Genomic DNA, 11620 nt, shown 5'->3' on the forward strand with positions numbered 1-11620 from the left:
TTGATATTGAGATACTGATTGAAATTTATAATTTCAGGATGATTATTGGTTCTCTCATCTCAGCAACTGTGGGAGATTTTATGTTGCCTGTGACCACTCAGTGTGTGTGTGTGTGTGTGTGTGTGTGTGTGTGTGTGTGTGTGTTAAATTCCCTACTCTGTGTATGTCAGAGAAACCAATAGGTGATAAGGCATAACATATCATAAACATGCATAGATGTAATATTTGTTTGTCTATAGTTAATTCTGCCTAGAATTGGTTCCCTATCATATTTGGTATGGAATTTCTAAGGCAATGTCCTTCAAATATTTCACATGTTGATAAGAATAGAGATCATGTGGATTAGGTGAATACATAGATATCTCAGGGGGAATCTAGCCTGGGGCCTTCATGTCTACTGATGTAGAGGGAATCACAGGAATGTAGAAATGAAGATAATTACATAAATAAAATTACTGAAATTTTCTTGCACCTGAGCTTAATAACTCAGATGCAGACCCTGAAGCTGAGTATGTTTGAGAGTTCTCCAGAGAATAATAAGCTGAGAAGAAATATATTAGGAAAAAATACACTTCTGACTACTAGAGCAGAAAAAGAGACACATATGTGTACAGGAACATCTGAAATGTGGTTTTCTGTGAATCTCTGTTTATTACACTTTGCCTTGGTTCCAATCTTGGTGACATTATAAAGATGTTCTATTTGAAGTTTGTCTTCTTGGTTATCAGGCTTTCCTTCATTTTCTGCAGTTTGGTGGGTCCCAGGTGCTTTCTGAGATTTCAACATCCACATACTTGGGGTGAAGATAAAGACACTGATTGTTTTTTTTCTATTTATACAAAGCATGGTCACATCAAGAATGAATATTTAACCAGGAATCTAGATAAGAAGTAAGTGCCTTTCATTTATTTGTTTTTGATTGATCATCAATGAAAATACTTAGAAGGCCCAATTATGGGGCCTTCTCCATGTTTTCTGTCTGTTTTGCCCGACCTGCCTATCTAGGACATGACCAAATTTTATTTTTTATGCTGATTATTACACTATTTCAGTAGATTTAATGGTTATCTGATTCATCTTTTTAGAGACAGATTTTCAGGCTAAAAGCTGTATAATATAACCTGTCTATATTTCTATTAGAGAGATTTCCTTTATATTGGCAATTCCTACTGTATGTTGCCAAGTGATATTTCCAAGAAACATAATCCAAGGTATTGACAAGAGACCATTTCTTTGAGGCTGAGTAAATTTTTCTGTAAGTGTTGTGCTAGTGTTTTTTCCATTTTGATGGAATGCCGAATTTGGTATTTCTTAAATGCTTCATGGGTACATTTCTTAAAAGAATACTGCATTTTTATTCAAATGTTTATGTCATCATTTCAAAACTGCTGTGCTGTATGACTCCTGTGGATAAAATCAAGCATAAAAACATAAAGATCATTCACTGTGGTAACTTTATTCTTTGCATTAAATTTTGTTTCAGTTGAGAACATGTACAGCCAGATTTTTTTAATGCCAATGTCAGCAGTGTTTTTTCTTTTAAGTTTTATGTTGTTCATGTATAACAGTCATCTATACAATTTCAGGAAACAGTTTGTGTACTTGTTAAAGAGGGTATGTTGTGAAGACATGTCACTATGTTTTAATAAAAAGCAAAATGTCCAATATGTCTAGGCAGGATTTTTGGGTATGCAGGATGCTGGAAAGAAGAAGCAGAGATGCCTAGAGATGCAGAGCGAGCAAGTTGGGCACTACAAAAATATGGTTATAAAGCCACAAGGCAGAACTAAATTAACAGAAATGTGTTAAAGTTATAAGAGCTAGTTAGAAAAATGCCAAAGTTAAGGCTGAGCATTTATAATTAATAGGTCTCCCTGTCATTATTTTTTTGGTGGCAGCCCAATGAAAAACTCAACTATAGTATGTCACTGTAAATATTGACTTTATATTAGCCTTGTCAAGTGCTTGAATGAAAGTTTTGTCTGTAGCACATTCCACAGTTTGAAAGTAATCTATTAAATACAAATATGGTCATTACTCTTACTATCTATTTTATTTTCATTTCTTGATTCTCTGCTCCATAACTTTAATCTCTGAAACTTATTCCACATTTGTTTATCTTTTCCTTTCTTCCTAATTATAAAGAGTGTGTTCACATGTTGTGGGAATATGTACAGCATAGTGTAGATTTTTAGATGTAATCATAATTTAACTGGATTGGTGATGTGTACTGGATTTGATATTTGATTTGGATAATTGTAGCAATGTCTCCTGTAGAATGCTAAGCAAATTGTCACAGGTAACATTATAAATATCTGGTAATATACATGTACAAGATGGCCATTGTACTCTATGTGAGGAATAACACAATGAAGTTTTAATAATTGAGACAAAAGTTGTATTCATTGATTAAAAACATACAGATGAATGCAATTCATAGCAGAAGATGATGTTTCAGATCATGGAGCAGAGGAGAGAAATTTTCAAGGAAATAAGTTAAAACGACAATAAAACTGGTCTCGGTGCAAAATATAACCATAGCGATGAAGGACAATGAGGAATGACTTTAAGTGACATCGCATATTCTTACATTTATCAACCAGTCAGAGCAACACATATTCACAGTATACAAAAGACAACCCCTAGGATGGGCCCATGTGAAGAGGGCATATTCTTCACATAAATGATCATTGTTATAAACAATAACATATCACTGAAGATTATAGAGCATCAAATGGAATGGAAAAGGACAAACGTGCAACAAATAAAGAGAAAAATTAAAAATAATGATATAAAATAATGATATAAAATAATGATATAAAAATAATGATGCTGTCTATATTGCTTATAAATTTAAATATTCTCAGAGATTGTGATACATATGGATGTATTTTTTAACCCATTCCTTATAATCATAACTAATTCAGAGCCTTGTCAATGATTGCTTCTTTGTAAAAATCTATCACAATCTGGATAGAAGATAATATCCACCTAGTTTCCATTTATGTTATTGACTGTAATTCTCCAATAGAGGAATAAGTAGATTAAATGTCCTTTGGTACCATTTTTTCTGTGATCACACACAAAGGAATAAAATTGTAAGAAAGTTCAAATCAAAGCATCCCACATGAGTGATATACACCTCCTAAATATTGAAAAATCCTTCCAAAATTCCAGAAAATCTCCTTATGCAGCACAGTAATAGGGCTTGTGTCATTATAGTAATTGAAATAACAAGCAATAAATACATAAAAACTATTATTTTAATTTAATATTACTATGTTTGTAGCCCCATCTCTAATGATCTCTGTGCTTACTTTTCAGGTTGACATATAAAAATATCCACTTGATTTTGTCTCTTTATTTTGCCCTTGAAAGTATCAACAAAGACCCTCATATTCTACCCAACATTTCTCTATTAGTTAAAGTCGAATGTAACCTCCTGGATGATTGGAGAATGAATAGTTTATCCACAAAAATAGGTGAATTTCTTCCTAACTACTACTGTATAAATCAGAGAAGATATTTAATCGTACTTACAGGTCCAATTTGGTTATCATCTGCTATGCTTGGGCCACTGCTGTACATCACCAATAGACCAGAGGTAAGCATGTGTGATTTAGTTTCAATGAAACATAGTCTCCTTTCATGCTGATTTTCAGATACCAAGGCTGATTAAAGAAAAATATATATGTGTATATTTTGATGCATAGATTCTAAACATATATACTCAGGAAGCATTGACACATACCAGTACTTTAGCACAATTAGACCCAAGAACAAGGAGAAATTTGAAGTATTTCAGTAGCAGACTTAGTTCATCTGTACTTTTAAAGATATTCACAAGAAATTACATAAGATTTAATAATGAGATGAATATCCACATGCCCTAATATTTCCAGTGTATGATGAACATAATTAGTTTTAAACTAATCATTATATATTCCACCTTCTTTAATTAATTGTCTCTTGTATGTCATTCAGCTTTACTATGGACCATTTCATCCTCTCCTGAGCAGCCATGAACAGTTTCCACATCTCTACCAGATGGCGCCTAAGGACACATCTCAGGCTTTGGCCATGGTATCTTTGGTGGTATATTTCAGATGGAACTGGGTTGGAGCAATCATTTCAGATGATGATCTAGGACTTGAATTTCTCTCAGAATTGAGAAGAGAGATGCAAAGAAACAGTGTGTGCTTAGGCTTTGTGCATATTATTATGGAAGATAAAATATTATTCCAGAAAAATGTAAATATTTATTATAATGAGATTACCACGTCATCAGCTAAAGTTGTTATCATTTATGGAGACAAAGATTCTCATCTGCAACTTAACCTTAAATTCTATAGACTAGTATACCTTCAGAGGATCTGGGTCACTACTTCGCAGTGGGATATGATCACACATAATGACAGATTCCTTCTTGATTCCTTCTATGGGACCTTTACATTTTTAATTCACTCTTCAGAATTACCTGGTTTTAAAAAATTTATTGAGACAGCAGATCCTTCCAAGTATAGTAATAAATATTCTCTGGCTAAAATGTGGTGGATTTATTTTAATTGTTCTCTGACTTCATTTAATTCTATGAACCTTAAGAATTGCTCAATAGAGAAACGAATGAAGTGGTTATTCCAGCACCGTTTTGAAACGTCTGTGAGTGGTACAGGTTATGTTGTATACAATACTGTGCATGCTGTGGCCCATGCACTCCATGAGATGCTGCTACAAGAAGTAGATACATTGTCAAAGTATTCTGGGGAAAAACTGGAGTTTGACTCTTGGCAGGTAATATGTATTCTAATGAATGTAGTGTAGTATTGTAAATATAATTTCATAATGGTTGATGTTCGTTCTACCCAAGAATTTCAGGATCATTTCTATCATATACAACAATTTGTGTACTCTTAGACAGAGTGTCATGGGAAATTAATTGTTTAAAGGCCTTAATCCAGCCAACACTGACACTCAGATAAATATTCCTGATCTATGCCAAGAATGTTTCCCATAATACTTTTTTTAGATATGCATGTTTTTAATATTTGAAATAAAAATGTATTTCTTTCTCATGAAAACTTGAAAGCCAACAAGGAGATGAATGTTCTCTTAAGTGATCAAAATGTTGGTCAGCACTTAAGTGGATCCTAAATAACAGTAAGAAATTCTTCCACATTTGTATTTTCATAATAAAAACCTCAGTTCCTTAGCTAATTGTCAGGTATCATTTAGAAGAAACATTATGGGTAATATCTATCTACTCTCCAGGAATATCATTCATGGGGGCATGTGTTAGATAATTAACATCAATGACAAGCTACTATTTCCAAATCATAATGTTGTTGTTATCCTTATGTGGGTTTTTCCATCTACTATATGAGTACTTGGTATTAAGTCACATTTCTAAACACATTAATGAAAATTAGAGGCAATCTATACTTCAAATTATTTGTTCTAATGTGTAGGCATACTTGAACCTAAAATAATAAATGTTTCAGATGGTCCATTTCCTGAAGAACATACAATTTATAAACCCTGTTGGAGACCAAGTGAACATGAATCAGAAAGAAAATCAGTATGTGGAGTATGACATTCACTACAGCATTGAGTTTTTGCCTAATCTTGGACTTAAGGTGAAAATAGGAAAGTTTTCCAAACATTTGCCACATGGTCAACAATTGTATATGTCTGAAGAGATGATAAAGTGGAACATAGACCTTAGGCAGGTTTGTTGGACTTACTTGTACAACTCTACAAGCAACATAAGTAACCAAAGTCTCAAAGTTGCTTTCAGCACCCTCCTGAAATAGAGTATTTTCAAATATATTCACATACTCATTTCTCACATTTCTATATTTTTCTTTCAGGACACATTTTATTTCAGTAGTATGAATATTCATAATTTGTGAGGGGTCCACTTTTACTCTTTTCTTGTTTGCCACAAGGTTGAGAGGGCAAAGTCATAGCTCTGACAGAACTTTGCACATGGCCCTTGAGCACGAAGAGACTTGATGAATCAGCTCAACTTAAATCCGAGTATAGGGAATATGTAATATTGGGGAGCCTGGGGACAAAAAGTAATTTGCATTAAGTGGCACATTGTGATCACAAGCCTTATTCTGTGGCAGTTGGGTCCTACAGCAGTACTCCCAGCACAAATCTTCTAGAAGGAATCTGTGCCAAAGTTCAAGCCAAAGATGAATCAGCATCTGCTTTAGAGACAGGCATCTGGTTTAGAGACAGCTTTTCAGTCCCACAGGCTCAGGTATATACTCCAAATAAGTGCAGGGGTAGGGGCAGGAAATTCTTCTGGGGGAAGGGAGACCCATGTTATGGAGCTATTGTGATAAGCTGCCAGGCCATGGAGAGGTTTTGATATTTACCAGACAGCAATGTCTTCCAACATCATAGCTACATATTTAGATGTCTATGTATCTATTTATATGATAGATAGATAAATATAAATTAAATATAAACACGCATACATACAAGTTTATCATTATATAAATCATAATACATCTATAATATATAATCACAATATGAAATAAATGTTACTTTTTATTTATTTGCAGATTTGTAAAAGGGTGTTTTTCAATAGTACCATGTTCTAAATTTCTCTCACTATTCCCAAGTAGATAAGACTTTTTTTATTATATTCCATTTGTTATTTTCCTCAGATTCCATCCTCAATATGCAGTATACCTTGCAGTCCAGGATACAGAAAATCCCCTCAGCAGGGAAAGGCTGTGTGCTGTTTTGATTGTATCCCTTGCCCAGAAAATGAGATTTCCAATATGTCAGGTAAATGTACAACAGACGAACAGATTCATTAGATTAGTTAATTTCTGTTGTCTCAATGACACCTTCTGGGAATATAATAGATAAATTTCGTCATGCAATCAAATGAGCAGCAATTCTGCCTCTGAGCATCACAACCCATGTCCTGAGACACGTATTTGAATTGTTACTCCAGCAACTATTCATGTAGTAGTTTCATTTGGAAACTGATTTAGCGTATTAAATATCACTATAGCATTTAACTTAGCCTGTAATCTAGTCATTCATAATATATCTAACATTCTCTTCTTTTCTAAGACATGGGAGCTGCACATTCTTATTTACATAGCATCTATGATATTTGTGATAACTTGTAGATGATCATGGATGATGCTTCCTGATTAACAGGCATGCATTTTCTCATGTGTCCTATGGCAGATCATGTTGTCAATTTGTTGATTGTATTTTCATTTGTAGACTAGTCCACAGGTTAGTTTCTAGACAACAAATATAATCAAAATTGAAACATTTATTTTCATATTTCAATTTGAAAGGAGGTATTCCTGTAAACTTTTCAGATTGAATAGGTGGGAATATCGACTTAGTGACAAGGCACCCAGGGAACATTTGATAGTGATATTATACATATCATAACAGGTAACTGAAAAAAGGAATTAATTGCTTTGGGAGTAATAACACAAACCTAAAAAATAAAACTGCTGCCTTATTTAATCTGAAGACAAGAATTGTTCTAAATAATTTGAATGTAAGTAACATGGAGATACAAGTAGAGTTTACATACAAAAAATTCCATTGAAATGTTAAACATATTTTGTAGAGGACCTAGTGAATAATGGGAAAAATAGTGTCACAGAACACTAAGTAGAAAATAAATTGATGAAAACTATGGTTTACATATATTAACTTTAGTGTAATTGAAAATAAAATTAATGTACAAATATTTGAAAATTAGTAACTGCTTATGTGTATTTTAAAATAATCAAAATAAATTATTTTATAGCAAATAATAATTATAAAATGATTAGAAAAACAAAATATGAATGTTTTTGTCCAATTATTTGGATAACATCACATATTAATTTATGAGCTAACAAAAGCTATTTGAATGCGATTTAGTCTTGAATGGAAAGACTCATAATTAGAATAATATTATTACTTTCAAGTTTGATTTGTTGATCCATTCAAGTGAATGCAAGGAAAAGTATGTTAGAAATTACATGATATAGGTGGAAGAGAGCTCTTCCTTCTATCCCTTATTGTGTGCCTTATCTATGTCCTTAGGGGCCGAGCCTAGTCCTACCTCATCTTGATATGTCAGGCTTCCTTAGAACCCATGGAAGTCATGCACCTTTCTGAAAATAAACAGAGGAGACATGGATTGTGGGGGGAGAGGGGAGCTGTGCGAGGAAAGGGGAATAGAGAAAGGAAAGGAAACTGTGGTCTGGAAGCAAAATAAATGAATAAAATGGTTTTATTTAAAAATATGGAAAGCATTTCCATCATGTTGTTTTCTCAATAAATATTTTTCTATCAATGGTCCAATCTTAGAGAAATTAGTAAACTGGTAGATTCTCTTTATTAGCAAATATATAAGAAACCTAGTAATAAATGTGATATCATTAACATGTAGAGATTTAGGTGGTCAAAGGTTCATGGATCTTCTGCATTCCCTGACATTTTTTCATGCCTTCTTTAAGCAATATATGGGGTTGTTTGTGTTTCAGTACACAAGCAGTTACAAAAGGACATTGATATATAGTACTTGCCTTGCAGTTGATAGGCAGACAAAAATATCTATGGAAGAACTTGGTTTTATGATTTTATACTTTAAAATTTCTGAATTGTTAAGAATAAATATGTGTTTCTGTATTGTACTCAATAAGATGTTTTATTGTGTAAACATATTCTGTTACATGCCATTAATTCTGGCAAACAACTAAAATGTCTTGACTGTAAATGAAAAAATGCAAACAACAGATTTTCAAAATTGTGCATTAAAAAGTCAGATTTTGCTACCACTATTAATTCTTAAATAAAAAAGCTAACTTTCTGTCTACCTCAAAACATTAGACTAAATTAAGAAGAATTTTTTAATGCATTAATGTAATATGTTCTGTAAAATTCTAAGAAATATTAAACCTGAATATATATTTACTCTTGTACCAGACATGGATCAGTGTTTAAAGTGCCCTGATGATCACTATGCCAACCCTGAAGGAAATCACTGTCTCAAAAAAGTGGTGGCATTTCTGGGTTATGAAGACGTTTTGGGAATGTCTCTAGCCTGCTTGGCTCTGTGTTTTTCTATTCTCACAGCTTTTGTACTGGGTGTCTTTTTGAAACACAAGGACACTCCCACAGTCAAGGCCAACAACCGAACTCTGAGTTACGTTCTACTCATCTCCCTCATCTTTTGCTTTCTCTGTTCCTTGCTCTTCATTGGCAAACCCAATATGACCACATGCTTCATGCAGCAGACCATATTTGCTGTGGTGTTCACTGTGGCTGCTTCTACTGTCTTGGCCAAGACAATTACAGTAGTACTGGCCTTCAAGGTTACTACTCCAAGTAGAAGGATGAGGTGGCTGCTGGTGTCAGGGGCACCTAACTTCATCATTCCAATTTGCACTGTGATTCAACTGATTCAGTGTGGGATCTGGCTGGGAACTTCCCCACCATTTGTTGATGTTGACATACATATTGAAAAAGAACACATTTTGATTGTCTGTAACAAAGGATCAATTATTGCCTTCTATTGTGTTCTGGGATACTTGGGTTTCATTGCCATGGGAAGTTTCACTGTAGCTTTTTTGGTCAGAAATCTGCCTGACACATTCAATGAAGCTAAATACCTGACATTCAGTATGCTGGTGTTCTGTAGTGTCTGGGTTACATTCCTCCCTGTATACCATAGCACCAAGGGCAAGGCTATGGTGGCAGTGGAGGTGTTCTGTATCTTGGCCTCCAGTGCAGGGCTGCTTCTTTGCATCTTTGCTCCAAAGTGCTTCATTATTTTGTTAAGACCTGAGAGAAATTCTTTTCAAATGTTCAGGAATGTGCATTTTAAAATCGAAAATACTCATTAGATGTTCTTTATCATTAGAACATACTTCCCAATAAGACTACCCTGACATTTTTGTTCTCAAATATGTATTTTGTGTCATGAGTAAAGGCAGAAAATAAAGTGCAAAGTAGAGTTTTAAAACATGAAATATGAACCAATGGCTGAGGAGCCCCCAACTGGATCAGGCCCACTGAATGGGTGAGACAGTTGATTGGCTTGTTCTGTTTGGGAGGCATCCAGGCAGTGGGACTGGGTCCTATGCTCATTGCACGAGTTGGCTGTTTGAAACCTAGGGCTTATGCAGGGTGCTAGGCTAGGGCTGGGAGGAGGGGACTGGACCTGCCTTGACTGAGTCTACCAGGTTGATCTCAGTCCTTGGGGGAGGCTTTGCCCTGGAGGAGGTGGGAATCAGGGGAGGGGTAGGTTTGGGGTAAGAGGAGGGGGGCAGATGGGGGAGAACAAGGGAATCTGTGGCTGATATATAGAACTGAATTGTATTGTAAAAAAAAAAAACAAAAAAAAAAAACAATAAAATTTGGCCCACAATTCATTCTTATAGACCAAACATTGTGATCTGACATTACTATACCTGTAAGGCTGGTTTCCTTCTTTATAGCCATGCTTGTTGAATTGGATCATAGCTATGCATTACTCTGAATTTTATATATTAACATCTAATATCACTTTCCAGTATAACTTATACAGTAAGGTTGTGTTCCATACTAAATCATTACAGTGGAGAGTATATAGAAATGTATTTAAATGATGATTAACTGTAATTTAATTTGTAATAAAGAGGAATTTACACAAAATTAATTCATTTTTGGACCAAGTATTTTGTGTTTACATGTCATCTATACATTAATATGTACAAAAATAAAAAAAAATTAAATGTCTCTTAACTTGAAAATTAGATCTCAAGAAGTGTGACAGTGACTGGACAAAGGAAAGGGAGAGGCAAGATATTCTCTTTCACTAAGAACATAATGTTAAGAAAGGAAAAATTTCTCATTTTACTCATGCCTTTACTATCATGCCTTTCACATACCATATACCCATGCATATAAACACATATTTTCATACACATGTACAGTTACATAGAAACACACACACACACACACATTGTTTGTTAACCTAAATATTCTCTTAGATTTCAAAATTACTTCTTCCATAACAACTTGAGTATTAAAGAAGAGTCAACTTGTCCTACTATCCACAATAATTAAAAATGAATTTCATAATTGATGAGAAAACCGAGGCTGGATTTCATAACTTATGGCATTTTTTATGGGAAGATGTAGAACCATACATTATGATATATATACTTTTACTAGTTTTTTTCTGGTTATTCTTTCTTTTTTATGAATATAGATACTTTTTCAAGCAAAGTATCCTGATTATAATTTCCCATCACTGTATTCTGTCTGGTTTCTCCCCACTTACCTTTCCTTCCAGAACCACTACCCTTATATCTCTCATCAGAAAAGAAAGTCTTCTAAGAGATAACAACCAAACATAAAAAATTTAATAAGGCAAAGAAAAATTATTACACTGAAGTTGGACAAGGCAAAATAATGGGGGGGGGGAAATCCCAAAAGCAGGCATAAGTGTCAGAAACCCATTCAGTCCTAAAGTAAAGAGTTCTTTGTCTACATTGTGCCCTGCCTGCAAAATATGTTAGAGCAATGATGGCAGGGACGTTCTGGAATTAGCAATCCAATGTCTGGTTTGACTAAGATCCACTTTTTGCTATATAGA

The 11620-nt window shown here is 34.1% G+C and overlaps 1 protein-coding gene across 1 annotated transcript; it reads left to right on the plus strand.

The window, feature by feature from the left end:
* Positions 1-693: 693 nt before the first annotated feature.
* Positions 694-9884, plus strand: LOC102912849 (vomeronasal type-2 receptor 116-like). The gene is made up of 6 exons (XM_042270222.2): positions 694-890; positions 3325-3604; positions 3985-4791; positions 5499-5726; positions 6678-6801; positions 8965-9884. Exons 1-6 carry the CDS (start codon positions 694-696, stop codon positions 9882-9884), a joined length of 2556 nt encoding a protein of 851 aa, XP_042126156.2.
* Positions 9885-11620: the final 1736 nt, after the last annotated feature.

The sequence above is a fragment of the Peromyscus maniculatus genome, chromosome 1 (assembly GCF_049852395.1).
Source record: "Peromyscus maniculatus bairdii isolate BWxNUB_F1_BW_parent chromosome 1, HU_Pman_BW_mat_3.1, whole genome shotgun sequence".
Lineage (NCBI taxonomy): Eukaryota > Metazoa > Chordata > Mammalia > Rodentia > Cricetidae > Peromyscus > Peromyscus maniculatus.

Bases quoted from the DNA above. Each gene is read 5' to 3' on its own strand.
- LOC102912849 (XM_042270222.2), top strand. From the start codon at position 694: ATGTTCTATTTGAAGTTTGTCTTCTTGGTTATCAGGCTTTCCTTCATT. The intron at 891-3,324 runs GTAAGTGCCTTT...CTTACTTTTCAG, and splicing joins ACCAGGAATCTAGATAAGAA to GTTGACATATAAAAATATCC. The intron at 3,605-3,984 runs GTAAGCATGTGT...TATGTCATTCAG, and splicing joins ACATCACCAATAGACCAGAG to CTTTACTATGGACCATTTCA.